The sequence below is a fragment of the Pongo abelii genome, chromosome 7 (genome assembly GCF_028885655.2).
Source record: "Pongo abelii isolate AG06213 chromosome 7, NHGRI_mPonAbe1-v2.0_pri, whole genome shotgun sequence".
NCBI lineage: Eukaryota > Metazoa > Chordata > Mammalia > Primates > Hominidae > Pongo > Pongo abelii.
In genome coordinates, this window is record NC_071992.2 from 136,448,795 (window position 1) to 136,474,969 (window position 26,175).

At 38.6% G+C, this 26,175-nt stretch overlaps 1 protein-coding gene across 2 annotated transcripts in view; it reads left to right on the forward strand.

Annotated features, from left to right (window-relative positions):
* The window catches only part of COL14A1 (collagen type XIV alpha 1 chain), a 240,948-nt gene that overhangs the window by 78,482 nt on the left and 136,291 nt on the right, over positions 1 to 26,175 (forward strand). For both annotated transcript variants that reach the window (XM_024251441.3, XM_024251440.3), the window contains exons 10-19: positions 219 to 370; positions 1,510 to 1,639; positions 3,062 to 3,207; positions 5,753 to 5,882; positions 9,686 to 9,825; positions 18,260 to 18,386; positions 19,782 to 19,921; positions 20,377 to 20,509; positions 21,868 to 21,927; positions 23,867 to 24,018. In XM_024251441.3, the coding sequence (XP_024107209.3) occupies positions 219 to 370; positions 1,510 to 1,639; positions 3,062 to 3,207; positions 5,753 to 5,882; positions 9,686 to 9,825; positions 18,260 to 18,386; positions 19,782 to 19,921; positions 20,377 to 20,509; positions 21,868 to 21,927; positions 23,867 to 24,018 (1,310 nt within the window). The remainder of the gene's footprint in view (positions 1 to 218; positions 371 to 1,509; positions 1,640 to 3,061; positions 3,208 to 5,752; positions 5,883 to 9,685; positions 9,826 to 18,259; positions 18,387 to 19,781; positions 19,922 to 20,376; positions 20,510 to 21,867; positions 21,928 to 23,866; positions 24,019 to 26,175) is intronic.

The window sequence follows — 26,175 nt, forward strand, 5'->3', positions numbered from 1 at the left end:
ATTTAAGTTTGGTATCCTCGGAACTTAGCATAGTACCTGGCACCTAATAGACATTTAAATGTTTGAATGAACAAATGGATAACTGAATCAACTTATTTAAAGAGGAAAATCTTAGAGGCAGCATAAAATCAATATTTATTTCTGTCTAATGAGATGTCTTAGCTTCATAAGAAATAACTTTGGATAAGAGGTTTATTTGATGTGTTTTTTTAATTTAGCCTCAGCCCATGCCATCACTGGGCCGCCTACGGAGTTGATTACTTCTGAAGTCACTGCCAGAAGCTTTATGGTTAACTGGACTCACGCCCCAGGAAATGTGGAAAAATACAGAGTTGTGTATTATCCTACCAGGGGTGGAAAACCAGACGAGGTAATAAGGAGACAGTATTTTCAAACCATTCTTTTTATTCTCTCAAGTCTTCTACAATAGTGAGAACAAGGCAGAAATATAAATATAAGATTATTCTGTCACAGACATTTTAAAGAATTTGACTGAAATACATTTCCACTTGTTCATATTGTTATCCCCTATCTCTGAGTTATGGCAATTATATCTTTCATCTCTCCAATAACACTCAGAACTGGTCAGGTATGAATTTCTAACACAACGTATTTTTCTTCTTAAAATTAATAAGTTCTAAAGTAAAATGTATCAGTAGCTAATTATCTGGCCAGGACCCCTTTTGCTATTTGTGCATTTTTTCTACTTGGGAGTGGTCTGAGCTTTCTGCCTTAGTGAAGTCTGTGAATTCCAAAGTACATGGTCATATATGGACTAGCCCTCCAAGGCTTGGAGTTTTCCGGACGTTTGTAGGGATTAGTGCAATGGAAAAGCCATAATAAAGCCGCTATGGCCAGCATTTTTTTATGGCTTGACCAACACAGGCGAGAACACCTATTGCCAGATGATTGGATCCTTCCCATTTCCTACCTTTGATACCACAATTCACAGGCAATATGTTAAAACATGATGAAATTCTTTTGTCTTTTTCTTTTTGTTGTTCTAACCTCTGACTGACCTCAGCGTATTTCACAATGTTCTGTGTTATGGTAGGATTTATGATATTTTTTAAGTGTTAGAAAAGTTGATTGTGGAGTCTTAAATCATTTGGACCAAAAAAAAAAAAAAAAAGAGATCCGAGTACTTCCAATGATTCTTTTATTTTTCATGACTAATAAATCTTTTAAATGCTTCCCAAAGCTCTATGGAAAAATATCATGTTTACTGTTATTAAGTGGATGTAAATAGGATAATAATTAGCCTGGTATTGACACAATTATTTCTATTAGATATGAATTAATAAGGGACTTCTGGACACATTCCATAAAAAGTGCATCACTTCACGTAGGAATTCAAAGAGAGTTGACTGCCACAGTGGAAAGGCGGATGTGGCACAAAGAAGAAAATATTCAATGAAATATTCTTGCTGGAGATATTTTCGCTTTTTGATTTCAATTCTGCGTGTAAGATATTCCATACTCTCATTACTCAAACTGTTCTTTAAACAGGTGGTGGTAGATGGAAGTGTATCTTCCACAGTGTTGAAAAACTTGATGTCTTTAACTGAGTATCAGATAGCAGTCTTTGCAATCTATGCCCACACTGCTAGTGAAGGCCTACGGGGAACTGAAACCACACGTATGTATTTAATTCTATCCCACTTCTAACTTTGTACAGTGCCGCTTAGAAGGCCTTTCTCAAATTGAAATTCTGCTCAGGTCGTGTTGATAGACATCCTGAATCAAATTCAGTCAAATTCATAGAAGACATTTGTCGTGCTATATATGTGATACTGGTCCATGCCTGAGCTGTAGTCTTGCAGGTGCTATGTCTTGAAGAAGTTGTTGTAAATCTCTGATAGGTATAAGAGCAATCTTGGTGGTGAAGAGTACAAAAAACATTATTCATTTATTAAATAAGTATTCAGTAAATGCCTATTATGAACCAAGAATTGTCCTTGAATTTGTCAGTAGAGGTAGAGAAAAAACTCCATAGCTCTCCTGCCCAGTAGAATGCCAAGGAAATTATGTTACTGCTATCTTTATTGTTCATATCATTGTAGGTAAAACAAGCTTCTGAATACTAATAATTCCCTCCCTGGGTAGGATCTTAATAACACACCATGACAACATACACACATAATACACACACACACACACACACACGCACGCACAAGCACACAGAATCATGAGAAGAGATAATCTTTAAAAAAAGATCGAACATCTTATAGTCATTTCTAATATTAACAGAGTTCCTATGACATGCAAGGCACTATGCAAAATCACTCTAAAAAATTTGCCTCTGATAGAACAGTAACAGTGTAAACAACACTAATCACAATGCTCCAGGCACTGTGATCATCACTCTCCGAACTTTCTTGGATTTATCCCTGGCAACAATCTGTCAGATGAGTGTTAATGCCCTCACTTTGCAGAAATATTTTAGTGACAATCCTTATTCTCAAGGATGTTTTAGTGAGCCTGGGCAACATGGCGAAACCCAGTCTCTACAAAAAATACAAAAATTAACCGAGCATGGTGGCACGCAGCTGTGGTCCCAGCTTGTGAGGCTGAGGTGGGAGGATTGCTTGAGCCTGGGAGGTAGAGGTTGCAGCCAAGATTGCATCAGTGCACTCCAGCCTGGATGACAGAGGAAGAACAGCTCTCAAAAAAATAATAAATAAAAGAAAAAGGATGTTTTATTGTAGTAGGGGGTGGGGACACAAACCAAGGACGTGTAAGCAGATTAGTGCAATGAAGGGCTGTAAGCACTCTCGTAGATCCGTGTACAAGGAGCTGGAAATGTCAGCAAAGTCCTGAACTTGACATTGTGGTTAGAAGAGTAGGCAGGGTCACATTAGGGAGGGTCTAGAACCATATTTGAAAACAACAATGTTTCCTGTTTTTCATCAGCATTGTTTAACCCAGGAACTTGCAATTTATTCTTAATCCCTTTCTCCCCTCCCCTCAAATATGGCCAATCTTATTTCTTGATAATTTCATTTTTCTCAAGGACACATATGTAAGTGGCTCAACATTAAAAAAAAAAAATCTCTTGCAGTTGCTTTACCCATGGCTTCTGAGCTTCTACTGTACGATGTGACTGAGAACAGCATGCGAGTCAAATGGGATGCAGTGCCTGGGGCCTCAGGTTACCTGATCCTTTATGCTCCTCTAACAGAGGGCCTGGCTGGGGATGAAAAAGAGGTAACCACCTCCTACCTACTACAGTGCTAGAATCTTTTATTTCCTTCAATAAAATAAAATTTTTATTGTAAAAATTTAATGTAGAAAATTTAGAAATTTCAGATTAGCCAAAAGAAAAAAAAATCACTTATAATCCCACCACTGAGAGATAGCCATTGTTAACATTTAGTTAACAATCTTTGTCAATGCATTCTGAAAGCAACACATGGAAATGGTTTTGTAGCCTGCTATTTTCATTTTATTTATTGTGAATCTCTTTCCATGTCATTAAAGAAAATTTTACAAAGTCATTGTATACACCCATAGTATTCTACTGTTGGTTTGAACAGGTCATGTTTAATCAATCTATGTTGTTGGATATTTAGATAGCTTGCTATATAAATAATGCTTTTGTGAATATTCCTAACATATGTCTTTGCATAATTGTTTGGTTATTTCCCTAGGATAAATTCCTAGAAATAGAGTTTATTTTTCAAAGGGTAGGCAAATTATTAAGGTTTATACTCAGTATTGCCAAATGACTCTAGAGAAATGTTATATGTTTTGCTTTATGTGGTGCATAAGTGACTGTTTTCTCCATATACACTGAATTAAGTTTTTTCTTACTAATTTGAGAGGTAGATAAACATACCTCATTGATGCAAATTTTTGAATTTATTCCATTTTAAATGATGAACCTTTGACCTTCAAATGACTTTCAAACATTTTAGTCCTCATTTTTAATTTGTAGGGGACAATAGCTATAATGCGGACGTTTAAGGAATGAAGAGAATGAATCTCTGGCACTTGGAAGTGTAATGACCAGGCAGGTGGAGTTAATAAGCAAAGCAATTCAGAGAACTTGATTGTCTAAAATTGTATAAAGCCTGTCCCTGATGATTGAAATCTTTAGGGTCGAAAAAATGGTGAATCTGAGTGTCAAGAACAGAGTATTGGTGACATGTGTCTTTTTATTTCCAAGGCTTAGATGGCTTTTGTCTATTTGAATTTAAAGTTGATCTAAATTATTTTGACAAAAGAGAGACTTACAAATAGTACTGAGAAGATGCTCAGCCTCACTATGAAAGAGAAAAAAAAAGGAATAGTAGTTTAAAACTAATAGATTAGCAAAAAAATTTTAAAGTCTGATAATACTGTGTATTCATAAGCACATAGGAAAAGAATCACTCCTGTAACTGCTGGCAGGCATATAGATTGGTACAGCTCCTTTGGAGGATATTTTGAAATATTTCATCCTGTTGAAAATATATACTATTTTTTGGAAATGTATCATAGGGAAACATCTTGCAAGCAGTTTTCAATGCAGGCACTTGGTTGGAATAAAACATTGCAAACAACTAACAGGACTATTAATAGAGGAATGGAAAATAGTGGTGTATTTATAGAAAAGAATACCATAAAGGAATTAATGATGTCAACTCTGTCCTTGTGTATCAACATGGATAAATCTCAAAACATAATATTAACACAGAAAAAATAACAAGCTGCAAAAAGATTGTGTTGATATGATCCCATTATATGCGTTGTGAAACATACAGGATCATATATTGTTTATAGATATATCTACACACATATGGAAGTACAACAATGCAGCAGTAAGATATACATCAACCTCAGGGTGGAGGTGGTGGACAGAAAGAATGAGAAAGACCTTTTGTTTTATCTGAATATATTAGTTTTTTAAAAAATAAAATCTGAAGTTGATATGACAAAAACTTGATATTTATCCAGTTTGAGTAACGGGTACATCAGTGTGTATTATATTATTTTCTGTAAGTTTATGTTGTATATATTGAGATAGTTCAAAATTCAAAATTTCAATTTGATGATTAATCCTGGCAGTCATGTGCCTGTAGACTGGAGATTTTTTTTTCCTTCCAAAACATAAAACTATCCCATCACTCTATTGTCACACAACTGAGAATGTTGGGTAGTTTGAATCCAAGGGTCAGAAAAGGTGTTCAAGAATCAAAAAAGCAAATTGCCAAGTTGCGTATCAAGGTGAGTTGATCTCTTCTGAATACTGGAAGTAACTTGCAATTCAACTGCGTGGATTCTCATGTTGAATGGGGCCACAAAACTGGCCCAGCTTCATTGAGTTTGAAGAAAAAACTGGGCATCTGGCCAGAGCACTGGTTAGAATTAGCCAAATAGTGAAAGATGCCCACTTGGCCTTGCCTCCAGCACACTGGCCTGGAGCTCACAGTCTCTAGAGAACATTTCTGATTCAATCCCACCCACCCTCTCCTGGGGAGCATATACTCAACATTGTTATTCTGGCTGGAGTTGCCATTTGTCCAGATGTAAAGAGTTATCCTAACACAGTTCACGTGGTACTTTTCGACTTATATGGTTCCATAATAACTGTTCCTAATATAAAATGACACAAGACAATTTAAAAATTATGACTGAAGCCTGTTTGATGAAGGGGTTGTAATGGGACGTAAAGGCTTATCCCATGAAGTCTCACCTTTGTTCTGTTCCACTCTGATCACCATGAGTAATATGTATTGGCAAATGATCTAACAACATGTGTTCTTTTCAGATGAAAATTGGAGAGACCCACACGGATATTGAATTGAGTGGGTTGTTGCCCAATACAGAATACACAGTCACAGTTTATGCCATGTTTGGAGAAGAGGCCAGTGACCCTGTTACGGGACAAGAAACAACATGTGAGCAGCACAGCCATTCAGTTGGGATGCTGTAGTAAAAGCCCACGTGAATGTGGGGTTCTGAATTGGAACTACTAGTTTAGGTTGAAACCTCTTAAAAGCTAATTGTAATTTTAAAAATCTCGTATTCTATTTAGGGCAAGGAAATGTATTTCTTATATATTGTATTATTATGAGTGATATGGTTGCCAGAACCAAACTTCAGCATCCTCCAGATAATTCCACCTGTGTCTTTCTTTGTCTCAATTCAAATGCAGGTCAGAATATAGAGGGAAGAGTGTAGGCTTTGCAAGACAGCAGCTGAGATGGGAATCTCAGCTCAACTCATATTTTAGCCAGGTGACAATGGGCGATTGATATAACTTTTTTGATTGTATAAAAGGAAGAACAATAATCTTACAGCATGTGGTTGGTATACTACTGTATTTACAGTAGTATATGTGAAAACACTCAGTACATAGTTACTGAATATCTGTTTATTTTCCACTCATATCAAAATTAACAAACATTTTTTCCTAAAAATCTTTGCTGTCTTTATCTGAGCCTATTACCATTGTAATTCATTTTCAATTGAGTAAACATTTTATTGGTAAGGCTAATTTTGGATAAATGTAGGGAATTCCTAGAACTTTTTGGGAAATGTATGCATTTATTTTTAAAAATATGATATAAACAAAATATTACTATGGCACACTAATAATACTTAGCACATACTATTAAAATATGGCTCTATTCATGATCTTTTGAAACATAAGAAAGTGCAGGGAGACTTGGGTTCTTGCCCACCACTCTTCTCCTAGACTCGGGAGGAGATGAATAGCACAATTTCTACAATGCCTTTCTCATTAAGATTCCATTTGGGAAAACAAAATAGAAGTTTAATGATAAAGAAGTTTGCACACATCCATTCTTTGTTAGTCAAGACTATGTTATTCTTGCTCTTCAGAGAAAGACCAATGTAATTAAAACAACAAAGAAACAAACAAAAGCTCTGGGAGAGCCCAAGAAAGAAAAAGAAAAGAAATAAATCGTGCTAGAAAGCATCTATGACATAAGTGAATTCTGGGACTCTAACCATTTGAAAGAAAAGCTTTCCCCAACAGCCCATCTCTGTTTCACTCAGAGTGTTCACTTCTTTATACTTATTAAAAATATGTACAACTCCTTCCCATGATTAGCAAAAAGGTCCTAAAAAATGATATCCTAGATACTTGTTCCTGAGGCTGGCATTTTTATGTGCTAAGTAAATTAGACATTATTCTATTATATTGCCAAATGTAATGGAATTCCAGAAAAATTTAGAGCCAAATGTGCACACTACTTAATTATATTGCTTTTTTTTCTTTTCTACACTTTCTCTCTAGCACCTTAATTATTAAGAGATTCACTAACTCCTACAAGATCTTTATTGTCAAAGAATCAGTATGTATTGAATTAATGAAAGAACTGGGCTTTGAGGTTAGGAAACATCATGCTTCGTGGCTATGGCTGGTAATTGTCATGATTTGTCTTCAAGTTTTTTGCTTTGCTGGCTCTATCAGCACTGACTTTGTGGGATGAGAGAGTGTAAGAGAGAGAAACAGTGAGAGAGGAGAAATTAGCATCCTGGTTAATATCATGGGCTCTGGAATCAGTTAATCAATTTTCTAGGTTAAATTCTAATTACTCTTCTGTTCCTAGTAACTGGGACATGGGCCAAGTTACTTCAATTTTGTGATCAATATGATGGGGATAATTGCAACTCTATCCTTGCATTTTAATGTAAGAATTTAATAAGTTAACATATGTTATGTGTCAGACTCATGGAAAACACTCAGTAAATGTTAACAATTATTTTTACAATAAGCCTGTAAAGAGCTCATGAAACTGTCAAAAATTATGGACAATTTTTAATTTGTTGAATTAGATGGGGGTCCTTGAAGAGGTTCAAAAAGCTATGGAATTGACAGTTAGGAATCTGCAGAAATACCAATACCTCTTTAAATAATTTTAAAGCAATAGTAAGATGTTTATTTTTATTTGTCTCACAAAGCCACTGTGATTTATTCAGGTCAAATAATTACCCATTGATTCAAATGAATGTTTATTGAGTACTTGCTATATTGGGGATAGATCTGGGAACAAAATGAAACCAAATTATCTAACCCCCTGAGATTACAATATTCTGGGGGAGAGAGACAATAAACCAGAAATATACAGTGAAAAAAAAAAAATAGAACAGAAGAAGGAGACAGGTAGTATGGGGTGGAAGAGCTGTTTTACATAAGATGATCATAGAAAGCTTCACCAAGAAGGTGGCATATGGTCAGAAACCTGAAAGAGGCAAAGAAACCAGCTATGTGGATATCTAGGGGAAGAGCCTTGAAGGCAAAGAGAAGGCAAGTGCAGTGGCCTATGAATGAGCATGCGTGGCAGGTTCCAGTCACAGCTAGTGGCACGGAAAAGGCATGGAGTAGTAGCAGATGGAAACAGTGAAATAGCAGCAGGCCAGTCATATAGGGCCATAAAGACCATTCTAGGCTGGCTGTGGTGGCTCACGCCTGTTGTGCCAGCACTTTGGGAGGCCAAGGAAGGCAGATAACCTGAGGTCGGGAGTTCAAGACCAGCCTGGCCAACATGGTGAAACCCCCATCTCTACCAAAAATATAAAAACTAGCAAGGTGTGGTGACACACACCTGTAATCCCAGCTACTCAGCAGGCTGAGGCATGAGAATCACTTAAATTTGGGAGGTGGAGTTTGCAGTAAGCTGAGATCCTTCCACTGCACTCTACCCTGGATGACAGAGTGAGACTCTGTCAAAAGAAAGGAAGGAAGGAAAGAAGAAAGAAAGAAGGAAGGAGAAAGAAAAGGAAAGGAAGGAAAGAAGGAAGGAGAAAAACAAAAGAAAAGAAAGAAAAGAAAAGATCATGCAAAGAACTGTGGGTTTACACTGAGGGAGTTGGGAGCCATTTGGAAGGTTTTGTGCAGAGAAGTGAAATTACCTGGCTGACATTTTAAAAGAAGCACTCTGGCTGCTTGCTGAGAAATAATTATATTAATAGTAGGGGGAAGATGGAAGTTGAGAGATTGGCTGGGAGACCATGGCAAAAATCCAAGCCAAGAGGGAATATTGGCTTCTACCAAGATGGAGGCAGTGGAGGTGAAGAGAAGGTGTCAGATCTGGATGATGGATTAGAATGGGTTGTGAGAGAAAGAGCAATCCAGGAGGCTCCAAGGTTTTTGCCTTGATCAGTGGGAAGGATAGAGTTTCCATTTGCTCAGAGGGGAAGATGGAGGGAAAAGAAAATAGGGGAAGGCATCAAGAGTCAGTGATTGTGTTTGGACTGGTTAAGTTGGAGTTGCCTAGTAGATACCAATGTGGAAATGGCAGATGGGCATCTCCTCATTTTACATGTGGAAGATTGTGGAGCTGAGAGGTACAGTGGCTTTGCCAGAGTCACATGGTAATTGAGTGGACTAGCTAAAATTTTATTTCAAGTTACTTTGTTTTTAATCCATTAGGTTTCTTACTTACATCAAGCTAGAGTGATAGGCACAGAAAATTTACCTAAATCCTATTTATTTCTAACCATGTGTAACTTATTACTGCTATTTTATTCTCTACAAAGAAAACTTTTTTATTTGCTAATTAGAGAACATTATTGATTTTTATGAGACAATACACTGGTTATTTCAGTGTTATAAGTTATTATCTGGGTGACACTTTTCATATGTAAATAGTTTAGAAGTCAAAGACGCAGTTTCTTTTTACATGTATGTAATTTGACATTTTAATTATTTTCTATTCCATTTACTGCCAAGTGGCTTTAAGTCCACCAAGAAACCTGAGAATCTCCAATGTTGGCTCTAACAGTGCTCGATTAACCTGGGACCCAACTTCAAGACAGATCAATGGTTATCGAATTGTATATAACAATGCAGATGGGACTGAAATCAATGAGGTAAGTTCTGGGACATAATGTATATTTTTTAGGTGGTGGGGTGCTAGTTATTTATGGCTACATAACCAATCATCTCAAAGCCTAGTGGCTTAAAATAACAGTAATTATTTATTGTCTCTCATAGTTCCTGTATGTAGGTCAGGAATTGGGTTGTGGATTGCAGTTATCACTGGAGGAGGGGTGCTCCCCAGTGAAGTTAGGGCCAAATAGTGGCTGGAGCTGGAGCCATCTCATGGCGTTTTTACTCATGTATCTGGTGCCTGGTCTGGGGAGCCTGGAACAGCTGGGAGCTGGAGCAGGTCTCCATATCTCTAATTAGACCCTTCACATGATGCCTTCAGCATGCAGCTTCAGGGGAGTTGGCTCAGGAGTCCCATGACCCGTGTCCAAAGAGAGAGAGAGCTAAGTAGAAGCTGTACCACCATTAATGACCCAGCCTCTGAAGTCACTTGATATCACCTCTATCACACTCCGTTAGTATGAGATGTCACCAGCTTCACCCAGATTTATAGGTGGGGAGAAACATAGATCCCACCTATGGTGGGAGACAGGTCAGTCACAGGTTAGGAGGAGCATATAGAGAAGAAGATATTCATTGATGTGGCTGTCTCTGGAAAATGCAGCCTGCCACAGGGGATGGGGGTGGGGAGGGTGTATGTTCGTGGAAGCATTGTATTAAAAATAATGTCACTGTTGTCTAGTTTATCCTTCTGCTTTTGAGTAAACTGGCATCTGAAAGGCTCTAGTTAGATGAACCTAAATTTAACAAATAATTCAAGTTTTATGTAAGAAGTACTTTCAAATAATGGAACTTGTTAAAACCCATGAAGATATAGTATCTTGCATGCAGTGACTAATACTTTCAAAAAAGTGTTTCCTTGGAAATGTGTTTTAGCAAAACAGCGAGGTTATTTTTATTTTATTTTCCCTTATCTTGGTCCAGTAAGCTAAGACAAAGAGGGAAATATGTTAGATTGCATCATTTCTATTTTCTGACCAAATAAAGCAAGTGTTTTTATATGCAGAGAAAAACATTTTTCTAAAATTAAATCCAAGCAATATTTTACAAAATGCATCCTCATAAGGGGCATTGTGTAATGGATGGTCAGTAAGTACACATTTACTAACATATAGAAATACTGTTCAATATCCTTCATTAAACCTTTGTAAATCTTGAGAGTAAATAATCCTGAAGAGTCTGGTCATTTGGATGAGTTGCTTTGTTTTTGAAGATAGCAGCCTGGAGCAGTAAAAAGATTGAAATAAAAAAACACTGAGCTATAGGTGTCTCTTTGTCACCAGTAATACATAAACTACTTTCCCAAGGGTTGTTAATTCAGCTGTGTAGGAGGATGAGGCAGATAATGTAAATGAGTGAAGTATGCCATTAAATCTGTAGAAGCAGACACACCTGCAAAGAAATACTCTCGTGTTTTGCTTGACACATGAGGCTAACTTAGGCTGTATATATATATACATTTACAAATGTATATTATATATTATAAATTATATATATTATAAATATATAAATACATATATGTGAATATATAATATAGATTTATAAATCTATATTATATATCTATTTATATATGTAATATATATATTTTATACATATATACATATTTTGAGATGGAGTCTCACTTTGTCACCCAGGCTGGAGTGCAGTGGCACAATCCCAGCTCACTGCAAACTTTATCTCCCGAATTCAAGTGATTCTCTTGGCTCAGCCTCCCGAGTAGCTGGGACTACAGGCGTGTGCCACTGTGCCCAGCTAATTTTTGTATTTTTAGTAGAGACAGGGTTTCACCATGTTGCCAAGGCTAGTCTCGAACTCCTGACCTCAGGCGATCCGCCTGTCTAGGCCTCCCAAAGTGCTGGGAATACAGGTGTAAACCACTGCTCCCAGCCTAACTTAGGCTATATTTTGTCTTCCCATTTTGAGGACATGAATGCAGAAGAAATTCTCTACTGAAAGAAAGACAACAAGCAAGACTAATGATAAGTGACAATGGACAGTGAGTTTCAATGATGAGGATACTAGGGACTGGTGAGATGGGAAGTGTGTGCAGCCAGGACGCAGCCAGTCTTAGCTTCTACTGATTGCTGCTGGATAGAAATCCAGGCAGGGGCTGCCAGATCTTAAGATTCTTGGAGAGATACCAGTGATTTCTATTTTTATATAAAACCTACCAATTTAAAAGAGTTGACTCATTGAACAACCAAAGTAACACGACTATATTCCCCAATAAATATTTGTTCATTGTAGAGCATCCTCCTTTGGTAATAATTTTTAATAAAACAAAAAACAAACTTTCTTATATATCGGTTATATTTATAAATATAATTATATAATAATAACTATAACCATTGTTTCAGTCCATTTGGTTTACTGTAACAAAATACCTTGCCTGGGGAACTTTTGTTTATTTTGAGAGACAGGGTCTCTGTTGCCTAGGTTGAAGTGCACTAGTGTGATCATGGCTCACTGCATCCTCGACCTTGTAGGCTCAGGTGATCCTCCCACCTCAGCCTCCCGAGTAGCTGGGACTGCAGGCACATGCCACCATGCCTAGCTAATTTTTGTACAGCCGAGGTTTTGCCATGTGGCCCAGGCTGGTCTCAAACTCCTGAGCTCAAGAGATTCATCTGCCTTGGCCTCCCAAAGTGCTGGAATTACAGGAGTGAGGCACTGTGCCCAGCTTGGGAACCTTATCAATGACAGAAATTTATTATTGTTCACAGTTCTGGAAGCTGAGAAGTCTAAGATCAAGGCACCTGCACCTGAATTTGCAGGTGTATTCCTCATAGTTGGAGCTTTCTACCTATGTCCTTACCTGGTGGAAGGAGCAGACAAGCTCCCATGGGCCTCTCTAATAGGGGCATTCATCCTTCATGACCTAATCATTTCTCAAAGACCCCATCTCTTCATACTACTGCATTGGGGATCAGGTAGCAACATATGCATCTGCAGGGGGACACAACCTTCCAGACCGTAGCAGCTGCTATAGCTTCTTCTACTATTTTCTGTTATTTGTCTTTGCAAAGAATAGCCCCAGACTAACATATTTGTTGAGAACGTATGTTTGGGGGTTTTTTTTTGGTAGTGTTTTTCAATCTTGGGGAAGCTGCTAGTATTTGCTATTTCTGGGAAATTAGAAAGCTATATTTGGTAAAACCAAACTTAAAATATGAGAAAATGGGCTATGAATGAAGATCTGAGAAAATTTTATTTGAGTAAAATGCATAAGCCATGCATGGATTTTGTAACACCGGTTTTGACTAGGGTGTGTATGTGTGTGTATGTGTTTTTCTTATTTCTTAATTCATAGCCATGCTATAGATACTTGAGGTTGCTGGATAAGTATCTTTTATTGAAGTGAAGTATTACTGTACCTAATTTTAGAATATATAATTTTAAGGATGAATATTTCTATTAGATTTTGCTTTAATTTCTATGAATTTAAGCTTCTATTTATAGACAATGAAACAATTGGGTTTTTAAAAAATCCTCAAAAAACATTCTGGAATGAACTGTAAAATGTCCCAATTAAAATCTGCTTAGTACCTAACATGCAATTGATTTTTTTTTTTGAGACGAAGTCTCATTTTGTTGCCAGGCTGGAGTGCAATGGTATGATCTCGGCTCACTGCAACCTCTGCCTCCTGGGTTCAAGCGATTCTCCTGCCTTAGCCACCCGAGTAGCTGGGACTACAGGCACGCACCACCACGCCCAGCTAATTTTTGTATTTTTAGTAGAGACAGTGTTTCACCATGTTGGCCAGGATGGTCTCGATCTCTTGACCTCGTGATCTGCCTGCCTTGGCCTCCTAAAGTGCTGGGATTACAGGTGTGAGCCACCGCGCCCAGCCCATGCAATTGATTATTAATGCTTTTGCTTTACACTCAATATTTTCTGCTTCACTTCCTCTCATCTTCCTTCTCTCACTTCCTCTTCCTCCCTCTGCATCTTTTCTGCATTACCCCTCTCCCCAACTTTTTGGAGACCAGGAAGAAAAACAAAACAAGTATTTCAACAAGTGTCTATGCTGCTGCTGCTGCTGCTGCTGCTAATTGATGATGATAATGATGGTGATGATTGTGATGATGATGGTGGTGATGATGGCGATGATGATGGTGATAATGATAATGATGGTGATGATTATGGTGATGATGATGATGATGACAATGATGATAATGATGGTGATGATTATAATGGTGGCTAACATTTGTTGAGTGCTTCCCATAAGCCAGGCACTGTTCTGAGTGCTCTAAAGAGAATATCTCATGTAATCCTTACAGAACCAAATGCTGACAGCATGACTTGTCAAACTACGGACAGAAGTCATCTCAGGTAGCATTTACTGTGAAAGGATTTTGGAAGTACACAAACATGATGGAGAATTAAGTGCTGCCATTTGAGTTTTATAAATGCAAAGGTCACAGTTTTTGGATTTTGAGAGGCCAGTTCCTAATAGCAGTGACTCAGCAGTAGAGCCTGGAGTGGAGCCCAAATCCCTTGTTCCTCATCAGGGCCTGTTTCTACATCCCTTCCAAAATTAGGCTGAAATTAAACTTTTAGCTAGACTGATTGAGGATAATTCTCAGAAATAGTTGCATAACAATGAGATCATGGTTATTTGTTATTATTTCCTCAAATTTTTCTTCTACATCTTAAAATGCTACCAGCAAAATCAGTTCTGGGACTAATTGTTTAAAACATGATATTTTAACTAATATAAATAAATGATACCTAAAGATCTTCATTTGATGAAGTAAAATAATCAATGCTGAAATTATATAAAATATAGTCTATTCAGCATCAAATATTTAATAAACAAGATCCTTTTTAACAGATACACACACACACGCATACACACACACACACACACACACACACACGTTTCTCCTTTTAGTCCTTTTTCCCCTTTGGTATACCTAAGGATCTGAGACCTAGATTTTAACTGCTTTTGTGTATATTTGATATATTTGCAAAATTCCTATTTGTCACAGATTTGAAACTTAGAAACAAGGTCAAGGCCTAGCTAAAATTATTAACATTCCAGTTAATAATTTTATGGCTCAGGGCAAGTTAGTTAAGCTGTTTGGGCCTCAGGTTTTCCTTCGGAAAATAGTTGTAAAAGCACCTAGTGTTTGATGGGTGAAGGTGGGTGGGAGAGACTCTAAATAAGACAATATGTATCAAGTCCCTGACTCTTTGTAAGTGCTCAGTAAATCTCAGCCATGACAATTCAAAACAACAGAAAGCAATATGTAACTAGAGGTTAGGAAAATATGTCTTGAAGTCACATTTTTTTAACATGGGTTTGTATTTTCTGAGAGCTTAAATAATGAAGCCATACTTTAAATAGTGTTTAAGAGCATAGGATTTAGAGCCTGAAACACCTGTGTTTAAGTCCTATGTACTAGCTGTTTTCCCCTTGGGCAAGTTCCTTAATTTTTGGAATCACATTTTTCCATTTTCAAATTGGGAGTAATAATTAGCTCCCATACAGGATTGTGATAAGGATTAAATAAGTGAATGCATATAAAGCGTGCAGACAGTTTGCAGGCTGCAGCAAACAGTAAGTGCTAAAAATGACCTGTAATGTTATCAATCCCTGATTTAGAAGAAGATAATCCATATTTTCAACTAACCATTGCTGTGTAACCAACACTACAGCTTAAAATACAGCCTAGGAGCATGCAGCTTGGGCAGAACTCAGCAGGGACAGCTGGGCTCTGCCATGTGGTGTCAGCTGGGGTGATTCATGCATTCATCTGGGAGTCTGACTGGACCAGAACTTCTAGGATGACTTCATATCCATGTGTGACCCCTCAACTCGAGTGTCTAAAAAGGCTGGGATTATCTGGCCCTCTCCAGAAGAGTGGCTCAGTACAGCACAATGGTACAGTACAATGACAGCTCTTTTTTTTCCAGGGTTGGCACTCTTTTTTGACCTACAGACGTGTAGATTCTTTAGAGGTGTATTTGGCTTCTGCACTGGCCCTTAGATTAGAGAAGACCTTTCTCACCTCTTTTAAGAAACAGTTTTTTTGGTGCCTTCATCTTCATTTTAATTTACTTATTCTATTCACTCAAAAAAATATAATTCAACATACAGCGGTGAAGAAACTAAACAAATTCTTGCCCTCAAGGAGCTTAAACTCTATGCAGGAGATAGACAATAAACATGTAGGTAAATAAAGTAAGTTCAGGTTGCCATTGGTGCCAAGGAGGAAACAACAAGGCCAGTGTCAGAGAATAACCCTACTTATAGGTGGAAACATAGGCGGAAAGAGAAACCTCCTCTGAGGAGGTGATAGTTAAGCATAGTCATGATAGAGGAAGAAGGCCTAATAATGATAGAGGAAGAGCTGGGGAATAGGGTCACAGACAGAGTGAACTGCATGTGCTAAGGCCCTGAGGTGAGAAAGGCAAGGACCTGAAAGGAGGCCAGTGTGGCTGGAAGCCAACAGGCCACTGGAATATGGCAGAAAGGAAAGGTGCCGCCCCAGATTATGAAGGCTAAGAGGTATCTCAGGGTGCTTGGTTTTGATTCAGAGTGCAATAGATAGCCAGTGAAGGTTTAAGTAGAGAGGTGACATTTTATATTTTGCTAAAGGTTACTTTGCCATGAGCAAACACATACAGTGTTGAGCTTAGTGACCTTCCCCTGAACCTCAGGTAGCATCAGGATTAGTCACTGATAGTATCATAAATAAGAGATCTTCGCTGGGTGCAGTGGCTCACACTTGTAATCCCAGCACTTTGGGAGGCCGAGGTGGGTGGATCACTAAAGGCCAGGAGTTTGAGACCAGCCTGGCCAACATGGTGAAACCCTGTCTCTACTAAAAATACAAAAATTAGCCGGACCTCGTGGCGCATGCCTGTAATCCCAGCTACACGGGAGGCTGAGGCAAGAGAATAGCTTGAAACCTGGAGGCGGAGGTTGCAGTAAGCCAAGATCGCGGCACTGCACTCCAACCTGCGTGACAAGAGCAAGAACCTGTCTCCAAAAAACAACAGCAAAAAAAGGGATCTTATTGCTCTGCTCAAATGTCTCATGAGAACATTTTAAGCAGAGCTTATTTTTGGCAGAGGTTGCTCTCAGGTAAATATGGTCATTTCTTAAATTTTCCAGAGTATCACCACAGTTGGGGCACCTCATTATGCATTATTATAAGTCCTTGTGAGGATTAACAGAGAATATATGTGAAATACCTAGGTGTGGGCCCCATATATGTGGTCTACAATATGCACCCTGTACTATGCAGCACTGCAGCCCCATGCCCAACCCCTCAGTGACAAAGCTGCATCTGTTCTTTCTCTTGCCTTGAGGGTGCCTTCTAGACCCTGCCCTCATCTCCTTTTTTTTTTTTTTTTTTTTTATTGAGATGGAGTCTCACTCTGTCACCCAGGCTGGAGTGCAGTGGCATGATCTCAGCTCACTGCAACCTCTGTCACCCTGGTTCAAGCGATTCTCTTGCCTCGGCCTCCCGAGTAGCTGGGATTGCAGGTGTGCACCACCACACCCAGCTAATTTTTGTATTTTTAGTAGAGATGGGGTTTCGCCATGTTGGCCGGGCTGGTCTTGAACTCCCAGCCTAAAGTGATCCACCTGCCTCGGCCTCCCAAAGTGCTGGGATTACAGGCGTGTAATCGTGTAGCACAATATCTAATGAGGAGTTTGCTAACACAATGCCGGTTAAGCCACCTACTGTGAAAAGGAAAATGAATCCTAGGGCTCAGAGTACTGCGGGGGATCATTTGGTGTTGCTCCCGTGAAGCCCGACCCACCCATCTTCTCTTACTTTATGGTTTCTTTTTTCAATGTATGTTTTTTCCTGTCAGGTTCTCTTTTCTCATCCTTAATTTTTCTTACACCCTTGATCTCCATTCCTCGGGATTTCATCTTTTATATGCCCCAAAGAAGTTGAAAAATATTGTCACCAAATATGTCTTTCTGTGGAAGATAGAGGAATGTTTCAAATATTTACTATTTTCGTTTGTATTAATGTTCCCTGATTCTTTCCCAGCATCGTTGCTCACCTGTACAACTCTTATAGGAGCTATCATGTATTACTTAGCTATGGGGCCAGGAGAGCCCAGGCGGTGAAGCAAAAAACTGGCTGCTACTAGCAGATCTAACTGGAAACATTATCTGTATTTATGTCTGCCTCTTAAGTTGTCTGCACTTTGTGTCTGGAATGAATGGAAAGAATATTGATTGCAAAGTTGTCCTGAGAATTAACTGATGGGTAATCTAAGGGTATAAGATCAGAAATGTTCATACATAAACTGTCTGATTTTATAATTCAATAATTTGTTTTGCAGTGTTTATAGCTTTGCTGTCAGCTAAGCAAGCTACAGACTGATTCCTGCACCTAGAGAGCATTAGATAGAGCTGTTATTATGACTTATTTCTTTGGCAGGTTGAAGTCGATCCTATTACTACCTTCCCTCTGAAGGGCTTGACACCTCTCACAGAGTATACTATTGCTATTTTCTCCATCTATGATGAAGGACAGTCAGAGCCTCTGACTGGAGTTTTTACCACCGGTAAGCAGCCTCATTATGGTTTGAAAAGTTTTGAGAGTAGCTATTAATATATAGAAACCAGAACCTGGAGCACCTTCTTTATTTGTGATTTTGAAGAGGTTAAATTTTAATTTTTATTTCTTTTATGTTATTAAAAAATAAACAATCAGATGACTAATATGTGTACTGGCTAATTATTTTTTATCAAAGCAAGGAAGAGAGAGAAAAGACCACCTAAATTCAAAAGGTCTGTTTTTTAAAAAATGTATGTTTTTCTCTTCCTAATCTTATACCATTTACTTTCATTCCTTAGTGTAAAACTTCTACATCCTTCTTCCATTCAAATGACTGTGTGTATTAAGTTGAATTTCCAAAATTGCTGATATCCAACAGTTTTTGACCTACAAAAATGACAGTCTCATACTATTTAGCTCAATAGATCAGTCGATGATTTTCCTTGATCTTCATATAATAATAATATTTTAAACACTAAAATTAAATATAAGACATGAATACATTATTTTTCTTTTCTATATGTACCCTGTAGCCACTTTTTGTCTCTTGGTGGCAACAATTCTATTATTTGCTTTCTGAACTTATCATGGATTGCACTTGGAAACAAATGTAGTCTTTACTGAGGAGATGAGAAGGTAATTTGGAAACAGATGAAAAAGAAGCTGGATTGAGAAATAACGTTTGTGGAAAAATTCAGTAATTTAACCAAATCTCCAGAAGGCTAATTCTAGTTGGGATTCTCATGGTATCCTATCAAAAAGTTGGGTTTTTATGTTTTTTTTTTTTTTAAACTCTGACTTCAAATAATAAAAATCAATTCTTTGACAATTTATTTTGGGTGCAGTTGGGTGTTATACTTTCTGTTGTACATCCCGGAAGTGTGTAAGCTCTGAAACAGTGGAAGGCCTGATAAATTCTATTTCATTTCTGATGACCACCATATGTACAAGTTAAAAGATTGACAGTTCTTTTCCAGGATTAATACCAGGGAGCGATTTAGCCACTAAAGCAAATAGAACTAAAAGGGAAGCTTTCTTAGGCCCCTGTTTTGTTAATTTCCTCAAGATACTTGGAAAATAATATTTAAAAAAATGAATATGGCACTCTTGTTTTTTATAGTTAATGAAAACAGCCAAATAGAAAAGCTAAGAGTTTTGGAAATTACTGGAAAAGTTTCAAGATCTGTTATTTCCATGGTTTCCCTAATTTATGATATTGGTGAATGCTGGAAACAGAAATGGAAGACCACCCTGGACTGATGGGCCCCAGTTTTCCTTCTTTCCTGCGCTTTCCTAAAGCAAAAGATTCCTCAAAGAGTCTTCTACACCCCTGGGAGATACTTGGGTTTTGGCTTTCTTGCCTTCTCATTTCCCTAACAAAACCTCCTTCCTTGGTTTACAGAGGAAGTTCCAGCCCAGCAATACTTAGAAATTGATGAGGTGACGACAGACAGTTTTAGGGTGACCTGGCATCCCCTCTCAGCTGATGAAGGGCTACACAAATTGATGTGGATTCCAGTCTATGGGGGGAAGACCGAGGAGGTGAGTTGTCTGAAACAGACTGAAAATTAATCTGGAGCATTAGTAAATACCTACTGCTGCTGGAGTTGGTCTTCACTTTAAAATATATTAGGAATCCCAGAAGTAATTAGTATTTTACATGGCTTGGAGTTTTAGAAATATCAAATCATATGATTTTCCTAATATTGTGATGTATTGTTGCCAGAGCTTTAGTTATATACTTTATATATTTTCAGATTCTTTGACTTTAATAAATGACGTTTAATACAACTTTAAAATGTCACTTTTGCAGTATTAATAATTTATTTGCTGAGGGGATTGAAAGGAATAAAGTCTCTGGCTTGACCTTAAAATGGACTTCGATAGCCTTGGAGTTCTTTATGATTGGTTGTTTCTTGCTTATGCTCAGAATAACACTTTTTCTTTACTTTTCTTTTCAAATAAGCATAGTTATTAAGCACCAAAATATATTTCAGGTTGTCCTGAAAGAAGAGCAGGACTCACATGTTATTGAAGGCCTGGAGCCCGGTACGGAATATGAAGTTTCACTATTGGCCGTACTTGATGATGGAAGCGAGAGTGAGGTGGTGACTGCTGTCGGGACCACACGTAAGTCTTGGTCTGGCCACAGTGCGTTTCAGCTGCTCCCACAATCCCTCTTTACCCCATCAATTTCCTTCCCCATCTGCTTTATCCTTGGCTATGGAAGCTTCAATTTCTCTTTGTCCCCCAGAATTCTTCATGTATCTTCACTTTCAATGAAACCAGTATGTGAAGCATCTTAGCTTCCTAGATAATGATCAACATGAAGGCAGGGACCATATCTGTGTTGCTCACCATTATATTTTCCAGGACTTAGCACAGTACTTGGCACATGTTAACTGTAGAGTAAATATCCATCAAATGGATGGATGCATAGATGAATGGATGTATGCAAGAATGGATAAAATAATTTACAAATGAATAGATTGCCAAACAAATAAACCTAGGGCCAACATGTCAAAGAGTTTCTGGAATTTTCCAAGTTGATATTGGTTCCAAGAATCTTGTACAAAATTTACTTGCTGATTCATTCATCTCTTCATTTTTAAAATATGAGGTATTGACCACATATTAAATTGCCTTAGCCTGGGTTCCCTGGAAATAGATTCTAGACAGAAAATTGCAGCCAGAAAGTTTATTGAAGAGTGCAGTTGGGAGATGCTTATGTAAAAAACTGAGGACAGCAGGACGGGGCATGGGAAGAAGTTGAAACTGAATCCTCAGCTAATCTTATTATAATGGAGGTCTAGTGCTGGGATGACCCTTCTGAGTTGTCCCAAATTGAGACAAAGGGGCTGAGACTTCATACCCTTGCATCCCCAGTCGCTGGAGGTGAGCCATTCCCTGACAGAGGCCATGAACTCAGGCGAGACAGTTCCCAGAGCTGTGAACTGTTGGCAGGCAGTGTTCCAGCACCAAGTGGATTGGTGTGTTGACCCTAAAAAGAGGATCTGGGAAGAGCACCACATCTGTACTTCATTCTGCTATATGCTCGCGGTGGCTGTAAGAAATAGAAGATGCACTGCTTTTCCAAGCACATTGCACTCCGTGGTGGTCCTGTTTGGCAGCCTTTTCACGACTTGGTCTACAGCACTGTCTAATTTCCCTTAATTACCATGACTATGCCCCTATTTCAAAGTAATTGGGTGGTTTCACAATTCTGTAGATGTAGTTCAAATGTTTATATGAAGCCTGGTATCTGTGATGAGAAACTTTAACATTCCTTGGGTTTCAGTTTTCTTATCTGTGGCACAGGTATGTCTGCCTTACTTACAATTCATTTCTTTGGTCTTCTAACCATTGTCATGTTTGTTGTGGGAGGCAAGTGAGATAATATAGGTGAAATGTTCTTTGAAAGCTACAACATGCTGTAGAAAAATGGAGAGTTATTTTTGCAGCATTTTTAAGTAATATATTGCTTTTAGTTGACAGTTTTTGGACAGAACCAGCTACAACCATAGTGCCTACCACACCTGTGACTTCAGGTAAGGTCAAATAGTAGCCTTCTTAACCACTTTAAAAATTTTCTTTAAACAGATGTTATATTATCCTGGTTTTATTTATTATTAACTAGGAAAAGAGATGACCCTCCCTTCTTTTTCTTGCACACTGGTTCAAATTTCACGCCTCTCAGAGCCTCTCAACACCTTCCTTGCCACTAAATGCCCATGGATCTCCTAGTCAACTGATCTCACTGATACATCACTCTACCTCTTTCATCTTTGTCTTGGATGCTCATGCACCTTACCTGGAATGTTAACGTAGCTTCCCCTCAAGGGGTCTTTGCCCTCCTCTTTATCTCAGTGACTTCTGTTGCTCTCTATTGAGAATTCCTCTTCTTTTCTCTTTTTTTCTTTTAGGGGCAGGGTTTCATTCTGTCATCCAGGCTGGAGTGCAGCACCACGATCAAGGCTCACCACAGCCTTGACTTCCTGGGCTCATGCGATCCTCCAGCCTCAGCCCCCCAAGTAGCTGGGACTACAGGCATGTGCCACCATGCCTGGCTAATTATTTTGAATTTTAGTAGAGATGAGGTCTTACCATATTACCCAGGCTGATCTTTAACTCCTGAGCTCAAATGTTCCTTCATCCTCAGCCTCCCAAAGTTCTGGAATTGCAGGCATGAGCCACCACGCCTGACCTTGTTGAGAATTATTCTTATGTTTTCCTTGCATTTCTGTGGGTAACTGACACTTGGCTGGTCTATTGTTTTTCCTACATTAGTTGTTTCTTCTCTCAGCTTAGCTTTCTCCTTCACTGTAATACACCTCCCAACTAGCTGTCAGAGTCAACTTGGTAAAACACAAGTTTGATAATATAATTTATTTACTTCCCTAAGACCCTTCAATGGCTCTCCATTACCCATTTGTTGATTCATTCATTCTTCAATTAATCCTTATCAAGCCTCCTTTGTGCTCTAAAGTCTTTTTCATAGCATCCAAGATCCTTCCTAGTTGGGTCCTGCTTCCCTTCCTGGACTCAACTGTATTTCCTATGCTTCCCCCGTTTTTCTCTTGCCGTCCCAAACTCCTTTCCCTAAATGTGAGAAGTTCCCTCCCATTCCCATTGCCTGGTAGCCCCCCTGCAATGTTGCCAGATAAATGTCAACCCCCTCCTCCTCTGTGACACTTTTACTATTTTTGTTGTGTTAATAACTATATAAAAATCAAAGCCTTAACAGTCTGACACACAGAAAAATTTCCATGAATATTTTCTAAATGAATTAATAGACGAATGAAGAGAAAGGAGAATGAGAAGAGATGGACAAAGGGAAATAAAGTTAGGGTAGAAGAGAAAAGAAAAAAATGCAACAAATAAGGGAGCAGGCACCTTGAAAGATGAGCATGAATGTGCCAGGGAACACGGGTAAAGGAATTTGGACAAGTATCAGAGAAAAGATGGTGTCTGTGTGGGCTGAATGGATAAAGGCAGCCTAAGCGCAGATTTGCGCTTTGAATGACAAGTGTTAAAAGAGAAATGGGGATGAGGGCAGGTGATTGGGATGTGTGTTGGATGCTGGATTACACACAGAGGTGGACAAAGTCTGGCCCACTGTGCCCACTTGTCCACAGAGCACTAGTGTGAGGTTCTCATGACCGCTCTTTCCTTTGGGTTCCATGGGCTGTTTTTCTAGTCTCAGGGCTTCTTCCCAGTTCTCTTTACTAGCGCACATACAGAACTGATAGTTTTGAGGGCTCCATGGTCTCATCTTGCAAGCATCTCTTAATTCCACTGTTATTTGCTGCTAGTAGGTATCATGCTTCCCCATTAAGCACCATAGCTGAGCCCTTCTTGCCTCATATACATCTATATTACAGAGATACATTAAATGATGCTTGCTGTCACCCCACAGGTAGTCTCTGTGGCTCATTTTGGAATATGATATGTTAAAAGTATTTTAATCCTTGGTTGTGTTTATTCCAGTTTTCCAGACGGGAATCAGAAACCTAGTTGTAGGTGATGAAACCACTTCTAGCCTGCGGGTAAAATGGGACATTTCTGACAGCGATGTGCAGCAGTTTAGGGTGACCTACATGACAGCTCAAGGGGACCCTGAGGAAGAAGTCGTAGGAACGGTCTGTATAAATTCAACTGACTAGAAACTCTGCAGACGTTACTAACACAGCTAACAAGACTGTCTTTGGAGATCAATGCAAACTTTACTGCTCTTTTCTCGGTGACTCTGCCATCTCCAGAAACTAATGTTCTCTGTTAATCTGACTCCACTACTGGCTTCTTAGTGACCTTTATAAATCCAAAAGTTGCTCCATGTACAACTTGCTCCAAGTTAATAACCTCTGAACATTGTTTCAAATATTGCTTCTCTTCTGCTGCCTTGATCACCTGTTCGAGCACCAAAGTTGGGTCATAAAAGGCCATATGCACTTGTATCTGTATATATGTATGTACAGACATGTATAAAAGTTTAATATAGAAAATAATTTCATCAATGCAAATCAAAACCACAATGAGATACCATCTCACACCAGTTAGAATGGCAATCATTAAAAAGTCAGGAAACAACAGGTGCTGGAGAGGATGTGGAGAAATAGGAACACTTTTACACTGTTGGTGGGACTGTAAACTAGTTCAACCCTTGTGGAAGTCAGTGTGGCGATTCCTCAGGGATCTAGAGCTAGAAATTCCATTCGACCCAGCCATCCCATTACTGGGTATATACCCAAAGGACTATAAATCATGCTGCTATAAAGACACATGCACACGTATGTTTATTGCGGCATTATTCACAATAGCAAAGACTTGGAACCAACCCAAATGTCCAACAATGATAGACTGGATTAAGAAAATGTGGCACATATACACCATGGAATACTATGCAGCCATAAAAAATGATGAGTTCATGTCCTTTGTAGGGACATGGATGAAATTGGAAATCATCATTCTCAGTAAACTATCGCAAGAACAAAAAACCAAACACCGCATATTCTCACTCATAGGTGGGAATTGAACAATGAGAACACATGGACACAGGAAGGGGAACATCACACTTCGGGGACTGTTGTGGGGTGGGGGGAGGGGGGAGGGATAGCACTGGGAGATATACCTAATGCTAGATGACGAGTTGGTGGGTGCAGCACACCAGCATGGCACATGTATACATATGTAACTTACCTGCACATTGCGCACATGTACCATAAAACCTAAAGTATAATAATAATAATAATAAAAGAAAAAAAAAAAAGAAAAAAAAATAAAACCATTCAACCAGTAAAAAAAAAAAAAAAAAAAAAAAAGAAAATAATTTCATCTGCCCTTGGAAATCTGATAAACTTTTAAGCAAAGGACACAGAAAAGGTCTTCTATATGGTATAGTGAAAATATTCTTTTTATTATTATTATTATTATTATTATAATACTTTAGGTTTTATGGTACATGTGCGCAATGTGCAGGTTAGTTACACATGTATACATGTGCCATGCTGGCGCGCTGCACCCACTAACTCGTCATCTAGCATTAGGTATATCTCCCAGTGCTATCCCTCCCCCCTCCCCCCAGCCCACAACAGTCCCCAAAGTGTGATGTTCCCCTTCCTGTGTCCATGTGTTCTCATTGTTCAATTCCCACCTATGAGTGAGAATATGTGGTGTTTGGTTTTTTGTTCTTGCGATAGTTTACTGAGAATGATGATTTCCAATTTCATCCATGTCCCTACAAAGGACATGAACTCATCATTTTTTATGGCTGCATAGTATTCCATGGTGTATATGTGCCACATTTTCTTAATCCAGTCTATCATTGTTGGACATTTGGGTTGGTTCCAAGTCTTTGCTATTGTGAATAATGCCGCAATAAACATACGTGTGCATGTGTCTTTATAGCAGCATGATTTATAGTCCTTTGGGTGTATACCCAGTAATGGGATGGCTGGGTCAAATGGAATTTCTAGTTCTAGATCCCTGAGGAATTGCCACACTGACTTCCACAAGGATTGAACTAGTTTACAGTCCCACCAACAGTGTAAAAGTGTTCCTATTTCTCCACATCCTCTCCAGCACCTGTTGTTCCCTGACTTTTTAATGATTGCCATTGTAACTGGTGTGAGATGGTATCTCATTGTGGTTTTGATTTGCATTTCTCTGATGGCCAGTGATGGTGAGCATTTTTTCGTGTGTTTTTTGGCTGCATAAATGTCTTCTTTTGAGAAGTGTCTGTTCATGTCCTTCGCCCACTTTTTGATGGGGTTGTTTGTTTTTTTCTTGTAAATTTGTTT